At 45.3% G+C, this 18,148-nt stretch overlaps 1 protein-coding gene across 1 annotated transcript; it reads left to right on the top strand.

The window, feature by feature from the left end:
- Window positions 1-7,440: 7,440 nt before the first annotated feature.
- Window positions 7,441-11,428, top strand: LOC133374728 (uncharacterized). Its single transcript, XM_061605928.1, has 2 exons — window positions 7,441-7,489; window positions 9,877-11,428. Exon 2 carries the CDS (start codon window positions 9,899-9,901, stop codon window positions 10,979-10,981), a length of 1,083 nt encoding a protein of 360 aa, XP_061461912.1. The 5' UTR covers window positions 7,441-7,489; window positions 9,877-9,898; the 3' UTR covers window positions 10,982-11,428.
- The last annotated feature ends 6,720 nt before the right edge of the window (window positions 11,429-18,148 follow it).

The raw sequence follows: 18,148 nt of genomic DNA, 5'->3' as shown, positions 1-18,148 counted from the left end.
AGGAGATGCAAAATGTTACAACACTGGGACTGGGTGTCAAGGGTGCTAAGTAGTCATGGAAAAGGGTAGACTTTTGAAAGCTCAGACTTTTTGATACCCAACACTCATAAGCCACCTTAGATGGATCTGTGAAAACTCAGCAGTTTTGATAACTGATAATACATAAGCTTAGCCATGAATCCGGACCATAATTTTCAATTCCTGACGTGGTCATGTAGCAGAGAAGTTGTCCCGTGGTGATTTAGCAAGGATGGCAAGAAGGATTGCAGGACTGTACACTAACTGGGGCATAGGAGGGTGGGCAACTGCTCACGGGATAGATGGGCCCACTTTGAAATGAACAGGATTGGACAGAGGAGGGCTGGCAACTACTCACCAGATAGATGGGGTCACCCAGAATAACATAGTATTGGTGGCAAGATGGCTTGCAGCTGCTAACTGGAATGACAGGCCCTCATGCTAACCTGTTACATCACCATTTCTCCAGTTCACTACTCTACGTCTGTCAGCTCATCTTAAGAAAATTGGCATTATGCTATGTGCATACAGTATGTGCATAAGACATACTGAGCAGTATGGACTGACTAAGTATCAGGCAGATTCCTATTTTCTAATAGAGTGACCATCCCAATAGTTTTGGAGCAACTTATGCCTGAATCTGCTGCTAAATATCCAGTTGTTGATGAGGGTAAACTTTGCCAAACCAAAGGTGCCTTCACCCAACGGGTAGAGGGATGCAACACTGATTGTAGAAACAGACCAAAGATGATTTCTCCGAGAAGATCAAAGAGAGGGGTCTTGTCTGCATAGCTGTTTGTTGTTTTGTTTGGGGAAGAAAAGAATCAGCTCAGTTTGTCCGTTTCCCATTTAACCGATGTCTCCTCCACCACGAAACAGGATGGTGCAGCGATAACAAAGCCAAAATTCCAGTCAAAGGAGCTTCTAGTGCAAACCTGTGTGTCTCCTCAGAGGTACGTTGCTCTGAGTTCAGTGGGACGTCCTCCCAGGTTAGTGTGAACAGGAGGGTTGGGGAACCTGTGGACCTCTAGATGTTGATGGATTCCGACTCTCAGCAACCCCAGCTGGAATGGTCAATGGCAGGGATTATGAGATCCCAACAACATCAGGGGAGGGCCAATCCTGGTGTACAGGATTGGGTCCTTAGTGTGAATATCTCATTCAGCATTGTTAATTCAAAAGGCATTTCAGGCTAGGAAATATGGCAGTCCATAAGCTGTTTAACTCCCTTCCCACAAAGATATGTCTGGCAACTTCATTGTACAGTTTTAGGCAAATGCTGAAATGCTCCCCTTTACCCTGGCCATTGACACCTAATACCCTTTTTTTTACAACCCATCTTATTTTGTGATTTTTAATCTGTATTTTAAAACTGTTGTAACCAGCTCTGGTACCTTGGGAGGTGGAGGAGGGGGGGAGGATGAAGAAGAAGAAGAAGACAAAGACGACAATGACGACAAAGACAAAGATGAAGATGAAGAAATATGAACTTGGAAAAGACGGGAGAAATATTTAAAATAAAATAAATAACATTTTTTCTTTTTCTTCTTTAAAAAATAGTGCAATTTGTTGGTACTTGAATTCTCATCCAAACCCCAGTTTAAATACTTTTCATCTGCGTTCCTCAAAAGTTTTAGCCAATTAAACCCTACCCAGTGGTCTTGATGAGCTTAAGTCCATTGATTTCAATGGATCTACACTCAGTAAGTTCTGGTTGGATACCATCCCCAGCCTCCTTTTGGACAGCAGGCAAAGGCATCTACAAAACCAGCTGTAACCTTGTCCTACTGCTAACTCAGACTCAAACAGTGGCAACTGATTCATGTATCTGCTAATGTTGATAATTCTCGGGGGGGGACCCCATAAAATGAATTTAATTTTTTATAAGTGTAAGAACATATGAAGAGTCCTGCTGGATCAGGCCAAAGAGGGCCAATCTAGTCCAGCATCCTGTTCTCATAATGGCCAGCTAGATGTCCCAATGGGAAGCCCACAAACAGGACCTGAGCGCAACAGCAATTCTTCCTTCCTGTGGTGTCCAGCGAATAGTATTCATAAACGTACAGTGTAGTTAGAAGATCAGAGTTAGAAGATGGTCTGATCAAGCCAAGCAATGAGAGAGCTTTTATACAAGTTCACTGGGAGCCTGAGGGGTATGAGATGCCCCTGGATATACAATCCAACGTTCATTATATGCCTCATAAGCCAAATGGCTACATGAGCAGGCCTTTTTTCTTTTGTGACCTCCACCCCTTCCTAATCCTCTTGCAGATTCCACCCTGTTTTCCCTTTCATTGGAGAATATTGCAAGGTCAGCTAGGATGTTCCATTTCATTTTGTTTCATCTGAGACCAATAAAATAAAGGTGAATCACAATACCTGTTGATCTTCAGGGTCATCTGGGTGCCATGGGCACAGTGTGCCCAGTAAGATCTCTTCCTGCCCTGCAGATTTTAGATGCAGATTTGGGGATGGAAGATGGTGGATATTCCATGCAATGGCATCAAGCTTTATTTATTTACCTATTTAATTTATATCCTGCACTCCCTACCACAGGAGCCATTCAAGCAAGGGTTTCCAAACTGTGGTCCATGGACCACTAGTGATCTGCACACTCAACAATTAACCACTTAATTAAACAATACCAAACATCTTCAAAACAATTCCAACACAGATGCAGACTATGAAAGATCTCTATTTAAAAAGCTTGTTGGTCTTCAAAAGGCCCCCGAAAGACAACAGAAGCAGGACTGGCATTTGTTGAGGGATTTCCACAGGGTGTGTGCCACAATGCCCCAATTCCTGTATTTTGTGGAACAGACCTCCTGATAAGGTGGTATTGGCAGGAGGCCTCACCTGCAGAGAGCAGTGATCGACTGGGTATCTAAGGGTTGAGATGATCTTTCAGGTTACCTGGTCTCAAGCTGTATCAGGCTTTATAGACTAAAACCAGCACCCTGAATGTGGCCTGGTAGCCACTGCAGTCCTTTCTTTTATCAATTGTGATTTGTTTTCTAGCAATACCAATGACAGATGGAGCTAACTAATTCTAGTTCTCCCCCATCTTTCTCCCTGCTGAATTCTACAAAGGCAAAACTGGGACTATGGAGGGGGGAGAAGGCTGACAGCCAGTGTCACCCCTGGAACTGCTTGTGAGTAAGAAGGCAGAGAGGTGGGGGCTGGTTGAGGGCAGATTGAGCTTGGTGGGGCAGTGCACTGCTTGCCCTAAAGCATCCGCCCCCCCTGGCTACAGGAGTTCCCTATCCCTCTTCTACTCTAGGGCAGCATAAAGTATTCTCAGTCCCCTGTTTGAAGTGGGTGTCTGTCTGGTATTGTTTTCCCTTTAGTGTCAAAGTTATCCACCATGACATGTTGTAACCTACTGAGTTGGTGGAAAACTCTCTGCCCGAACACAAACCTCTCCTTCCAGCATTGCAGAGTAAATGAAGAAAAAAACATTTCTATCCCTTAAGCCAATCAGGAACCAGCTGCAAAAGAAACCCAATCAGGGATCAGCTGATTAATAAAGCCAATCAGGGACCACCTGATAAATAGGGAGAAACTACAGCTGCTTCAAAATGGGTGAGTGGACAGGTGGCGCTGCCCTGGGGATATATTCTTCCAAGCCCTTTTCTCAGTTTAGACCGATAGTGTAGATGTGTTCGCCATGCACGCACACATCATTCCCAAGGCATGGGGGCAAAACTGCTTTCCCCCATATAGCAGGCTGAGGAACTTAGAATCATTGAGCTGCATCTAACTAACAGATCAGTCCTAACGATAGGAAGCCAGCATAACTTATGCTGACGTAAATTACACCGATGCAAAACTCTGTTCAGGAGTCTCTGGGGGGAGCTGCTGCCTGGGGAGTCTGCATTTAAAGATTGGGGCCTAGGTCACATAAGTGAGCTGACCAGGGCTTGGAATCAGTGTAAGACTCTTCCTGATGCATCTTGCCCCTGCTATGCCCCCAGAATCACCCCTTTTTGGAGACTGAACTCTGCTGGTTTCTGTTCTGTAATCTGAGCCAGTAGTGCCTGGGTGAGCTAGGTCAAGGGACTCATTTATTTATTTTATTTATTTATTGCATTTGTATACCTCCCATAGCCAAAGCTCTCTGGTTTACAACCATTTGCCGTATCTCCAGATCACACAGGGTGAGGGACTTCTGCGGGAAAAGGTTCAGGAAAGGTCAATATCCACCAAATCCAACCTTGCTCATCCCAGTAGATCTGTTTTTATATTTTTTTCATTTCTTAAAATTATTCCCTCCCCTTCCTACCAGTACAAGTTTTGATTGTGCTGTCAGTTCTACTAAGAGTAAACCTACTGAAATTAGCAGACAACAGTTAGTCATGCCCATTGATTTTATGAGTTTTCTCTGGGGATGACAAACATTGTGTACATTGTGTACAACCTTTACTGAGTCAGACCATTGGTCACCCTAACTTAAAATTGTTTATTTTGACTGGTAGGCTTCAGGCAGGAACACTTCTCATTCCTGCCTGGAAATACCATCACAGATTGGACCTGGGACCTTTTGCATGCAAGGCAGATGCTCTACCACTGAGCTAGAGCCCTTACCTATGTTTGGAAAGAGTCTCAAGGATCATCTAGCCCACCACACACTCAGTCCAGAAACCCCACTGCTCTGGCACTCCTAATAGGTGCCGTCCACCCTTGATGGATTTGTTGGGACACCAATAACTTCTGCACAACACCATGACAATTCAGTGAAATATATTTGCTTGGATTTGACAGGTAGGAAAGAGGTTCATACCCCACAGAAGAAAGACAGCACCTAACAGCTGGGCTTTATATCCAGTGTTAGCCCTACTCGGAGTAGATCCATTAAAATTAATGGACATGGCTAAATTAAGGACAATAATTACAAAAGGACTACCCTGAGTTAGGTGTGAAGGAGAAATTTGATTAAATTCGCATATGAAGCCAAATGTAGCAAATTCACACTTTCCAAAATAATATGAGAAGTGAAACGCAGGCATCTCCCAAAACACACATTTATGCAAATTTTGTGATGCAGTTCTCCAAGGTTTACAAATAATGTGTATGTTAGTGGAAAGTGTGCATAAGAATGAACATGTGAGTGAAAACAACGTACAAGAATGTGTAATATTAGGAGAGAGAGCTTGCAGAAATGTGCGCGTTAGCCAAAACTGCATTTTAAAAACTGTGTTAGGAGAAATTTGCACAAAAATGCTGAGGAACGTTCATGTGGCCCAGATTGCCATAGAAATGTGGAGATCTGAGTTTAAGGTTCGTGCAACCACTTTTGTGCTGGATCCTTGCCTTTCTTGGCTAATAAAAGCTAGCAGGGATGGAACAGCCGGCTGGGCCAGGGAGGTGATTAATGCCTCTCTGCGAGAGGGGGTGGTTCCTGGCTGCCTGGAAGAGGCAGTAGTGAGACCACTCCTGAAGAGACCTTCCCTGGACCCAGAAAATCTTAATAACTATAGGCCGGTAGCAAATGTTTCATTCCTGGGCAAGGTCCTGGAATGAGTGGTTGTGGGCCAGCTCCAGACACTCTTGGATGAGACTGATTATCTGGATCCATTTCAGTCGGGTTTCAGGCCTGGTTTTGGCACAGAAACAGCCTTGGTCGCCCTGTATGATGACCTTTGTCGGGAGAGAGACAGGGGGAGTGTGACTCTGCTGATTCTCCTTGATCTCTCAGCGGCTTTCGATACCATCAACCATGGTATCCTTCTGGGGAGACTGGCTGAGTTGGGAGTGGGAGGGACTGCATTGCAGTGGTTCTGCTCCTACTTGGCAGGTCGCCTCCAGAAGATGGTGCTTGGTGAACATTGTTCGGCAACCTGGACTCTCCAGTATGAGGTTCCACAGGGGTCAGTTCTGTCCCCCATGCTGTTCAACATCTACATGAAACCATTGGGTGCGGTCATCCTGAGCTTTGGAGTGCGTTGCCATCAGTATGCTGATGACACGCAGCTCTATTTCTCCTTTTCATCCTCTTCAGGTGAGGCTGTCAATGTGCTGAACCAGTGCCTGGCTGCGACAATGGACTGGATGAGGGCTAATAAACTGAGGCTCAATCCAGACAAGACTGAGATGCTGCTAGTAGGTGGTTCTTCTGACCGGATGGTGGATGTCCAACCTGTCCTGGATGGGGTTGCACTCCCCCTCAAAGAGCAGGTTCGTAGCTTGGGGATTCTCCTAGAATCATCTCTGTCACTTGAGGCTCAGGTAGCCTCGGTGGCACGGAGTGCCTTCTACCAACTTCGGTTGGTGGCCCAACTACGTCCCTATCTGGACAGGGATAACCTGGCTTCAGTTGTCCATGCTCTGGTAACCTCCAAATTAGATTACTGCAATGCACTCTACGTGGGGCTGCCTTTGAAGACGGTTCGGAAACTGCAGCTTGTGCAAAATGCAGCAGCCAGATTGGTAACAGGGACCAGAAGGTCCGAACATATAAAACCGATTCTGGCCCACTTGTATTGGCTGCCTGTATGTTTCAGAGCTCAATTCAAGGTGCTGGCTTTGACCTATAAAGCCTTACATGGCTTGGGACTACAATACCTGATGGAACGCCTCTCCCGATACAAACCCACCCGTACACTACGTTCAAGATCAAAGGCCCTCCTCCGGGTGCCTACTCCAAGGGAAGCTCGGAGAATGGCAACAAGGGAGAGGGCCTTCTTAGTGGTGGCCCCCAAATTATGGAATGATCTCCCTGATGAGGTGTACCTGGTGCCAACACTGTTATCTTTTCGGCGCCAGGTTAAGACTTTCCTCTTCTCCCAGGCATTTTAGCATGTGTTTTATACTGTTTAATTTTTTAAATTGTGTTTTAAATTGTCTTTATAAGATCTGTTTTAAATTGTATTGGTTTTAATGTTTTTAGTTACTGTGAACCGCCCAGAGAGCTTCGGGTATAGGGCGGTATACAAGTACAATAAAATAAATAATAAATAAATAAATAAATAAATAAGACTGGAAATGAGAAACGGAGAGAACCAAAACTAGTAGCTTCTTCCTTCTCTGCTCTAAGGAGAACTCTGTTGGATGCAACCTGTTGCATGAAAGACCCCCTTCCAAATGAAGCCCCAGTGACCTGAAGAGAGGTCATAGCAATTGTACTGTGCAGCTGGTGCCCAAATCATCCTGAAGAAAATAACCCTTCTGATCCACCTTTTAAATTAATGGTCTGCTTCCAGAAAAAAAGAACTCCTATGTCTGACTTTGATTTGCAATCTTCTTCAATGAAAGGGTGGAATAAGCACACCTAAATAAATAGGATTTGGAAGGATGATCAAAAAAGCAGAGCAGGCCTGTGATTGGACATATTTGATGTACAGTAAATGGTAGCCTCGGTGGCCAAGGTTGCCTTCAGGCTTCTAGTGAATATGTATAAAAGCTCTCAGCTTAGCTAGACACTTCCAACAGCTTCTTTTGCCTCTTCTTGACTTCTCTCCATCACCTATAGGCGGTAAGTTGGATCTAACTCAACTTTCAGTTGCATCTAGTGTAGTATGAAGTGGGGTGTGTAAAACAATTGAAATCTAGTGCTTGTTCTTACACTTCTCAAAATTAACTTTCTTTTTCTCCCCCCTGCCAATGGTCATCACTAACAGCTTCATGGACCAATGAAGTTCTTGGGTCCAAGTTGGCAATAGGACAGCTAGTTCTGTAGATGAACGTCCTTGCTGCTGTCAAAGAAGAGGGCTTTGGGGTTGCATCCAGCTAGGTGCTACTGAGAATAGGCCTATTGAGTTGTATCCAATGCTAGTCCTACTTAAGAATAAACCCATTAAAGTTAATGGACATAACTAACTTAGATTCATTCTTTTCAATTGGTCTACTATGATTGTGACTGAGTTGGGTGCAACCAATTGAAATCAATGGACAAGTCCATCATGGCCATTGTTTTCTATGGGTCTACTCTAAATAGGACTTGGTTGTCTACACCCCTTGATGAATATATCTCAGAAGTATTAAAAGTGGGGGGTTTAAGGTGGAGAATCTCTGGCCCTACAGATGTTCTTCTTGGACTTCAGCTCTCATCAACCCTGACCTGGACATTGGTCATTGGAGATGGCGTCCAACCCATCTCAAGAGGCACAGGTTCCCTATCCCTGACTTAGTCAATGTGAAATGCTGTTTTGTAATATATACAGAATATAGCTGGCTAAAGCCCATTTCAGGAATATATATATCTCGGTTCCTGAAATGGAATAGGCTGTAGCCATCTGGACTGGCATGAATGCACGTCAGTTATTCCTCTCCATTAACTTCAGTGGGTCTAGCACTGGATACAACACAATGTGTTTTTTCCCCACGGTTATTATTTTTCTTTTCTGAAAATGACCTAAGTGATTAAGGGGAGACCTGTAGCTCAGTAGTAGAGCATTTGCTTTGCATGCAGAAGATCCCAGGTTCGATTCCTTGCAGCAGCTCCAGGAGGGCTGGGAGAGATTCCTTGCTTGAAACCTTGCAGAGTTGCTGGCAGTCAGTAGGACAATACTGAGCTAGACGGACCAGAAGGCAACATCCTTTCTCTTATGTCTTAACAATCTAGTCTTATAATATGTTTTAACAATTTTATCTTGTATTTTCTGACCTGATTGTATTGCATTTATTCTTCTGTAAATTAGGATAATTTCTTCTTATAAGAGTTTTATGTCTCTTTTTGATGCTGGTCATTGACCATAACAATAACGATTTGATTTGAAATAAAATCAGCAGGTCAACAGACCAATGGAAGTCTAATGCTTGGATTTTAATTGGAAAGTAGTTTTATTCATCCATATATCTTTCTTCTTCTTCTTCTTCTTCTTCTTCTTCTCCTTCTCCTTCTCCTTCTCCTTCTCCTTCTCCTTCTCCTCCTCCTCCTCCTCCTCCTCCTCCTCCTCCTCCTCCTCCTCCTCCTCCTCCTCCTCCTCCCCCCCCATCCTTGGTACACAGTCAAATGGATGTCTAATGGATTTAAATCGGACAGAAAGGAGTTGTATTCATACATATATCTTTCTACTTCATCATCCTGCTCTAGGCCCAGAGACCAAAGTTTTAAGTCAACTGTACATTTATTTATTTCACTATCTAGTTTCAATATTTTTGTTCACACTCCAGTCTCTGAGCAGTAAGAGATTTCCAGGGGTTCCTGCGCTTAACTCAAGGTTTGGATTCCTTGGAATGAAGGTCAGCTGAGATTGTGGTGTCTGATAGGATATATGGTTTTTATTTACATGTATATACAGCCGGAGCTTAAGATGGAGAAATTGCTAAAGAAACCTAGAGAAATGAATTTAAGATTGGCAAAACCAGAAGGCAAGAGAAGTGAAATTGATAAGATACTTCCATTCCTGTAGAGAGGTTCTCCTCCCTCTCCCCTGATACTAGACCCCAAGAGGTTCATCCAACAAAGTTGAATGTTGGAAGATTCATGATATGTGGGGTGGGGGAGAAGTCCTTCACCACACAGCAGATGGCTAACCTGTGGAATTGACCACACAAGCTGTAGCGACATCCACCAACATGCGTGGCTTTGGAAAAGGATCACACAAATTCACAAAGGATAAGGCTCTCCCTGGCTACTAGGCACAGCAGCTATGTTCTGCCTTCACTGCTGGAGGCAGTAACAGGCCTCTGAATACCACCTGCTGGCATCACAAGTGGGGAGAGATACTTTTGCACACAAGTCTTGCTTGCAGCTTCTAAGAAGAGCCATCTGGTTAGCCAATGTGACACGATTCTGGGCTACGTGGGCCTTTGAGGTCTGATCCAAAAAGGCTTTCATGTTAGATATGCATGCATAAAAGAAAGTTTGGTTCACATGCACTGATGTATCCATTCTTATTCTGCATGTTTTTGTTTCAGGCCAACCTCCATCCTCTCCACAATGGCATTCTGCTGTGTACCATATAGCTCCATCCCATCTGGACAAATAAGCGGTAGACAGCCCTCCAGCCACCCGTCTTGTGCCATTCAATGTGAGCTGACCTATGCAGGGAGCAGTTCCCAGCACTCTAGTGGCCAAACCTCTTCAAGTGGACATGTTGCATACCTGTGTCTCCAGCCTAGCAGTGGCCAATCTTCCTCTCTTCTGATGAGCAGTGGCCAGTCTTCCTCTCAACCAGCCTGTGGCATTCCATGTGTGGCCATCCTTCCTGCCAGCAGCAGCCAAACTTCCTCCTTTCCTGCAAGCAGTGGCCAATCTTCCTCTCCTCCATGCTATGTCATTCCTTATGGGCCCATCGATGCAGTGAGCAGTGGCCAGTCTTCCTCTCAGTCATCCTCTTCCACTCCATGTGTGGCTATCCTTCCAGTGAGCAGCAGCCAATCTTCCTCCTTTCCTGCAAGCAGTGGCCAATCTTCCTCTCCTCCATGCTATGTCATTCCTTATGGGCCCATCGATGCAGTGAGCAGTGGCCAGTCTTCCTCTCAGTCATCCTCTTCCACTCCATGTGTGGCTATCCTTCCAGTGAGCAGCAGCCAATCTTCCTCCTTTCCTGCAAGCAGTGGCCAATCTTCCTCTCCTCCATGCTATGTCATTCCTTATGGGCCCATCGATGCAGTGAGCAGTGGCCAGTCTTCCTCTCAGTCATCCTCTTCCACTCCATGTGTGGCTATCCTTCCAGTGAGCAGCAGCCAATCTTCCTCCTTTCCTGCAAGCAGTGGCCAATCTTCCTCTCTTCCATGCTATGTCATTCCTTATGGGCCCATCGATGCAGTGAGCAGTGGCCAGTCTTCCTCTCAGTCATCCTCTTCCACTCCATGTGTGGCTATCCTTCCAGTGAGCAGCGGCCAATCTTCCTCCTTTCCTGCAAGCAGTGGCCAATCTTCCTCTCTTCCATGCTATGTCATTCCTTATGGGGCCATTGATGCAATGAGCAGTGGCCAGTCTTCCTCCCCTCCTGCAAGCAGTGGCCAGTCTTCCTATGCTCCAGTGAGCAGCGGCCAGCCTTGCTATGTCCTAATTTGATTCAAGTCCTCCTCTCCTTGTCGTCGCCCTTGCTAAACCACCAAGAAACATCTCTCCTGGTACACGATCACATCGAGAATCGAAAATGATGGTACGGATTCATGGCTAAGCTGATGGGGACTGGGTACCCAAAGCGCTGAGCATTCACACTTCTAACTGAGGCTCTGCAGTTTCAGCACCTGCGCATCATCTTTGGCGCTCAGTCCCTGCTTGAATGTTCTTTGACCCTGTCACTTCTGAATGATCCCTTTCGCTAGCTTTCACAATCACTCTGTTTCAGCAGGGAGACATGACACATTGTTGTCAATTTTCCCTGCGAGGGTTGCTATTATGTTTGCTCCCCAATGCTAGTCGTAGATTCGATCCAATGCTGTTCATTCCTCTTCATGATGTCTTTGAGTTCTCAATCTGTTTGCTCTTAATAAACTCTGTTCTGGTGCATAAAAAGATTTGTTTTCTGTTCTCGTTTCATACCATTGTTTTAAAATTCAGTACCCATAGAGAGCTAACTCTGGAGAATAGAGAACTGCAAAGGTGGGCAACCTGTGTGTGCCCTGCCCAGGTGCAATTGGAGGGCAATTTGTGTATTTATCTATAAAATATTCACATTTATTTATTTATTTGTTTGTTTCATTTATAGACCGCCCATAGCGAGTGGCTCTCTGGGCGGTGTACAAAAAGGTTAAAATACAAAATATCAACAATAAAATCAGACAACAAACAATAAACACAAGCAGCAACAAAATAAAAAATAAAAATATAAAATTATAACATAAACGCTTAAAATGCCTGGGAGCATAGCCAGGTCTTAACCTGGCGCCGAAAAGACAGAAGCGTAGGCGCCAGGCGTACTTCTTCGGGGAGGCTGTTCCACAGTTCGGGGGCCACTACAGAAAAGGCCCTAGATTGAGTAACTGTCCTCCGGGCTTCTCGATGGGTTGGTACCCAGAGGAGGGCCTTAGATGCTGAGCGAAGTGACCGGGTAGGTTCATAGCGGGAGAGGCGTTCCACAAGATATTGCGGTCCCAAGCCGTGTAAGGCTTTATAGGTCAAAACCAGCACCTTGAATCTGGCTCGGAAACAAATAGGTAGTCAGTGCAAATGGGCCAGAACAGGTGTTATATGCGCTGACCGGCTGGTCCTCGTCAGCAGTCTGGCTGCTGCGTTTTGCACTAGCTGAAGCTTCCAAACTGTCTTCAAGGGCAGCCCTACTTAGAGCGCATTACAGTAATCCAGCCTAGAAGTTACCAGAGCATGAACAACTGAGGCGAGGTCATCCCTGTCCAGATAGGGGCATAGCTGGGCTACCAAACGAAGGCGGTAGAACGCATTCCTTGCCACCGAGGCCACTTGCGCCTCAAGAGACAAGGAAGGATCGAAAAGAACTCCCAGACTACGAACCTGTTCCTTCAAGGGGAGTGTAACCCCATCTAGAACAGGGTGAACATCCACCATGTGGGCAGGGAAGGCAGTCACCAACAGTGTCTCAGTCTTGTCTGGATTGAGTCTCAGTTTATTAGCTCTCATCCAGTCCATTATCGCGGTCAGGCAATGATTCAGCACATCCACAGACTCACCTGTAGAAGATGAAAAGGAGAAATAGAGCTGCGTGTCATCAGCGTACTGGTGGCAACACACTCCAAAACTCCTGATGACGGCACCCAGAGGCTGCATGTAGATGTTAAAAAGCATGGGGGACAAAATCTACCCCTGAGGGACTCCACAATGGAGAGTCCAAGGTGTCGAGCAATGTTCCCCAAGTACTACCTTCTGGCGACGATCCGCCAAGTAGGAGCGGAACCACTGCCAAGCAGTGCCTCCAACTCCCAACTCCACGAGTCTCCCCAGAAGGATACCATGGTCGATGGTATCAAACGCCACTGAGAGATCAAGGAGAATCAACAGAGTCACACTCCCTCTGTCCCTCTCCCGACAGAGGTCATCGTACAGGGCGACCAAGGGTGTTTCAGTGCCAAAACCAGGCCTAAAACCGGATTGAAACGGATCCAGATAATCGGTCTCATCCAAGAGCACCTGGAGCTGATTGGCAACCACCCGCTCCAGAACCTTGCCCCAAAAGGGGATATTTGCCACCAGTCTATAATTGTTCAAGTTATCTGGGTCTAAGGAAGGTTTCTTCAAAAGAGGTCTCACTACTGCCTCCTTGAGGCTACTAGGGACTACTCCCTCACTCAAGGAGGCATTTATCACTTCCTTGGCCCAGCCGGTGGTACTAGTCCTGCTAGCCTTGACCAGCCAAGATGGACAAGGATCTAGAGCAGACGTGGTCGCCCGCACCATTCCAAGCACCTTGTCCACTTCCTCAAGCTGCACCAACTGAAACTCATCCAATAATGAAAGACAAGACCGTGTTCTGGACACTTCAATGGATTCATCTGTCATAACATCAGAGTCTAGGTCCCTACGGATGCATGCAATTTTATTTTTGAAGTGCCCTGCAATGTCATTACAGCGAGCTTCAGATGTTTCAATGGTATCTTGAGGACCAGAATGTAAGAGTCCTCGTACAACCCTGAAAAGCTCTGCTGGGCAGCAGAGAGATGTCTTGATAGAGGCAGCGAAGTAGGACTTCTTCGCCGCCCTTACCGCTTTTATGTACGACTTAGTAGAGGCACTTACCAAAGCATAATTGCATCCGTCTGGAGTTCGTCTCCATCTGCACTCCAGCCTCCTTCTCTCTTGCTTCATCACTCTCAGCTCCGGGGTATACAACATAAATAAATACATGATACAACCATGATTAAAAAATTAAATTTCAGAAATTATTCACTATCTATTGGGGAGTGGCATCTTCTAAATTGCCTTCATAAACCTGGTGCCATAAAAACATTTTCAGCAGGCCTCTAAAAGAAGAAAATGTGCCTGCTGTGTGTCTATTGGCAGAGCATTCCACAGGACTGGGCAGATAACAGGAAAGGCTGAGTTTCTTCTGTTCATTTATTTATTAGATTTATATCACACATTTCCTCCCTGAAAGAGCCCAGGGCAGTGTATTATATACATGTACAGTACAGTAGGGCTCCACTCATATGGCGGGTTATGTTACGGACCCCCGCTATAAAGCGAAAACCGCTGTAAAGCAGAACCCATTGAATAGAATGGCATGCGATGCCCGAAAACCGCCGTAAAAGCGGAACAAGTGCCATATGAGTGGGGCTTTAGTCTAATTGAGACCGCTGTATTAGCAAAGTGCTGTAAAGCGAAGCGCTGTAAGGTGGGGCCCTACTGTATATGTGTATAATGTGTGTGTGTGTAGAGTGAGTGTGTGTGTGTGTGTGTGTGTGTATGTGTGAGAGAGACAGAGAGAGAGAGAGAGAGAGTGTGAGAGTGTGAGAGAGAGTGAGAGTGTGAGAGAGAGTGAGAGTGTGAGAGTGTGAGAGTGTGAGAGTGTGAGAGTGTGTGTGTGTGTGTGTGTGTGTGTGTGTGTGTGTGTGTGTGTGTGTGTGTGTGTGTGTGCGTTGGAAGGGCCCTATAAGCCCATCAAGTCCAAACCCCTGCTCACTGCAGAAATCCATCTTAAAGCATCCCTGACAGATGGCTGTCCAGCTGCCTCCGGTGTTGGAGTGTCCACCACCTCCCTAGGTCATTGGTGCCACAGTTAGGCAAGAAAGCCTGTTCCCTAGAAATGTGAGTTGTCTATCCCTAATATTGTGAGAACATTGATATTCTTCCTTTGAAAGGTGTTTTAATTAAAAAACGTCACACCAAACAGAACCCCTGATGAACAGAGCTAGCATAAAAGCTGGGAAAAGAATTTGTGTCCAACAAGGAGATGCAAAATGTTACAACACTGGGACTGGGTGTCAAGGGTGCTAAGTAGTCATGGAAAAGGGTAGACTTTTGAAAGCTCAGACTTTTTGATACCCAACACTCATAAGCCACCTTAGATGGATCTGTGAAAACTCAGCAGTTTTGATAACTGATAATACATAAGCTTAGCCATGAATCCGGACCATAATTTTCAATTCCTGACGTGGTCATGTAGCAGAGAAGTTGTCCCGTGGTGATTTAGCAAGGATGGCAAGAAGGATTGCAGGACTGTACACTAACTGGGGCATAGGAGGGTGGGCAACTGCTCACGGGATAGATGGGCCCACTTTGAAATGAACAGGATTGGACAGAGGAGGGCTGGCAACTACTCACCAGATAGATGGGGTCACCCAGAATAACATAGTATTGGTGGCAAGATGGCTTGCAGCTGCTAACTGGAATGACAGGCCCTCATGCTAACCTGTTACATCACCATTTCTCCAGTTCACTACTCTACGTCTGTCAGCTCATCTTAAGAAAATTGGCATTATGCTATGTGCATACAGTATGTGCATAAGACATACTGAGCAGTATGGACTGACTAAGTATCAGGCAGATTCCTATTTTCTAATAGAGTGACCATCCCAATAGTTTTGGAGCAACTTATGCCTGAATCTGCTGCTAAATATCCAGTTGTTGATGAGGGTAAACTTTGCCAAACCAAAGGTGCCTTCACCCAACGGGTAGAGGGATGCAACACTGATTGTAGAAACAGACCAAAGATGATTTCTCCGAGAAGATCAAAGAGAGGGGTCTTGTCTGCATAGCTGTTTGTTGTTTTGTTTGGGGAAGAAAAGAATCAGCTCAGTTTGTCCATTTCCCATTTAACCGATGTCTCCTCCACCACGAAACAGGATGGTGCAGCGATAACAAAGCCAAAATTCCAGTCAAAGGAGCTTCTAGTGCAAACCTGTGTGTCTCCTCAGAGGTACGTTGCTCTGAGTTCAGTGGGACGTCCTCCCAGGTTAGTGTGAACAGGAGGGTTGGGGAACCTGTGGACCTCTAGATGTTGATGGATTCCGACTCTCAGCAACCCCAGCTGGAATGGTCAATGGCAGGGATTATGAGATCCCAACAACATCAGGGGAGGGCCAATCCTGGTGTACAGGATTGGGTCCTTAGTGTGAATATCTCATTCAGCATTTTTAATTCAAAAGGCATTTCAGGCTAGGAAATATGGCAGTCCATAAGCTGTTTAACTCCCTTCCCACAAAGATATGTCTGGCAACTTCATTGTACAGTTTTAGGCAAATGCTGAAATGCTCCCCTTTACCCTGGCCATTGACACCTAATACACTTTTTTTTACAACCCATCTTATTTTGTGATTTTTAATCTGTATTTTAAAACTGTTGTAACCAGCTCTGGTACCTTGGGAGGTGGAGGAGGGGGGGAGGATGAAGAAGAAGAAGACGACAAAGACGACAATGACGACAAAGACAAAGATGAAGATGAAGAAATATGAACTTGGAAAAGACGGGAGAAATATTTAAAATAAAATAAATAACATTTTTTCTTTTTCTTCTTTAAAAAATAGTGTAATTTGTTGGTACTTGAATTCTCATCCAAACCCCAGTTTAAATACTTTTCATCTGCGTTCCTCAAAGGTTTTAGCCAATTAAACCCTACCCAGTGGTCTTGATGAGCTTAAGTCCATTGATTTCAATGGATCTACACTCAGTAAGTTCTGGTTGGATACCATCCCCAACCTCCTTTTGGACAGCAGGCAAAGGCATCTACAAAACCAGCTGTAACCTTGTCCTACTGCTAACTCAGACTCAAACAGTGGCAACTGATTCATGTATCTGCTAATGTTGATAATTCTCAGGGGGGGGACCCCATAAAATGAATTTAATTTTTTATAAGTGTAAGAACATATGAAGAGTCCTGCTGGATCAGGCCAAAGAGGGCCAATCTAGTCCAGCATCCTGTTCTCATAATGGCCAGCTAGATGTCTCAATGGGAAGCCCACAAACAGGACCTGAGCGCAACAGCAATTCTTCCTTCCTGTGGTGTCCAGCGAATAGTATTCATAAACGTACAGTGTAGTTAGAAGATCAGAGTTAGAAGATGGTCTGATCAAGCCAAGCAATGAGAGAGCTTTTATACAAGTTCACTGGGAGCCTGAGGGGTATGAGATGCCCCTGGATATACAATCCAACATTCATTATATGCCTCATAAGCCAAATGGCTACATGAGCAGGCCTTTTTTCTTTTGTGACCTCCACCCCTTCCTAATCCTCTTGCAGATTCCACCCTGTTTTCCCTTTCATTGGAGAATATTGCAAGGTCAGCTAGGATGTTCCATTTCATTTTGTTTCATCTGAGACCAATAAAATAAAGGTGAATCACAATACCTGTTGATCTTCAGGGTCATCTGGGTGCCATGGGCACAGTGTGCCCAGTAAGATCTCTTCCTGCCCTGCAGATTTTAGATGCAGATTTGGGGATGGAAGATGGTGGATATTCCATGCAATGGCATCAAGCTTTATTTATTTACCTATTTAATTTATATCCTGCACTCCCTACCACAGGAGCCATTCAAGCAAGGGTTTCCAAACTGTGGTCCATGGACCACTAGTGATCTGCACACTCAACAATTAACCACTTAATTAAACAATACCAAACATCTTCAAAACAATTCCAACACAGATGCAGACTATGAAAGATCTCTATTTAAAAAGCTTGTTGGTCTTCAAAAGGCCCCTGAAAGACAACAGAAGCAGGACTGGCATTTGTTGAGGGATTTCCACAGGGTGTGTGCCACAATGCCCCAATTCCTGTATTTTGTGGAACAGACCTCCTGATAAGGTGGTATTGGCAGGAGGCCTCACCTGCAGAGAGCAGTGATCGACTGGGTATCTAAGGGTTGAGATGATCTTTCAGGTTACCTGGTCTCAAGCTGTATCAGGCTTTATAGACTAAAACCAGCACCTTGAATGTGGCCTGGTAGCCACTGCAGTCCTTTCTTTTATCAATTGTGATTTGTTTTCTAGCAATACCAATGACAGATGGAGCTAACTAATTCTAGTTCTCCCCCATCTTTCTCCCTGCTGAATTCTACAAAGGCAAAACTGGGACTATGGAGGGGGGAGAAGGCTGACAGCCAGTGTCATCCCTGGAACTGCTTGTGAGTAAGAAGGCAGAGAGGTGGGGGCTGGTTGAGGGCAGATTGAGCTTGGTGGGGCAGTGCACTGCTTGCCCTAAAGCATCCGCCCCCCCTGGCTACAGGAGTTCCCTATCCCTCTTCTACTCTAGGGCGGCATAAAGTATTCTCAGTCCCCTGTTTGAAGTGGGTGTCTGTCTGGTATTGTTTTCCCTTTAGCGTCAAAGTTATC

Source organism: Rhineura floridana, chromosome 22 (genome assembly GCF_030035675.1).
Source record: "Rhineura floridana isolate rRhiFlo1 chromosome 22, rRhiFlo1.hap2, whole genome shotgun sequence".
Taxonomy (NCBI): domain Eukaryota; kingdom Metazoa; phylum Chordata; class Lepidosauria; order Squamata; family Rhineuridae; genus Rhineura; species Rhineura floridana.
The sequence above is the reverse complement of the archived record's forward strand: the minus strand, read 5'-3'. Positions and strand labels throughout refer to the sequence as shown.

Coding starts and splice junctions, on each gene's coding strand:
- LOC133374728 (XM_061605928.1), top strand. CDS start 9,899: ATGGCATTCTGCTGTGTACCATATAGCTCCATCCCATCTGGACAAATA.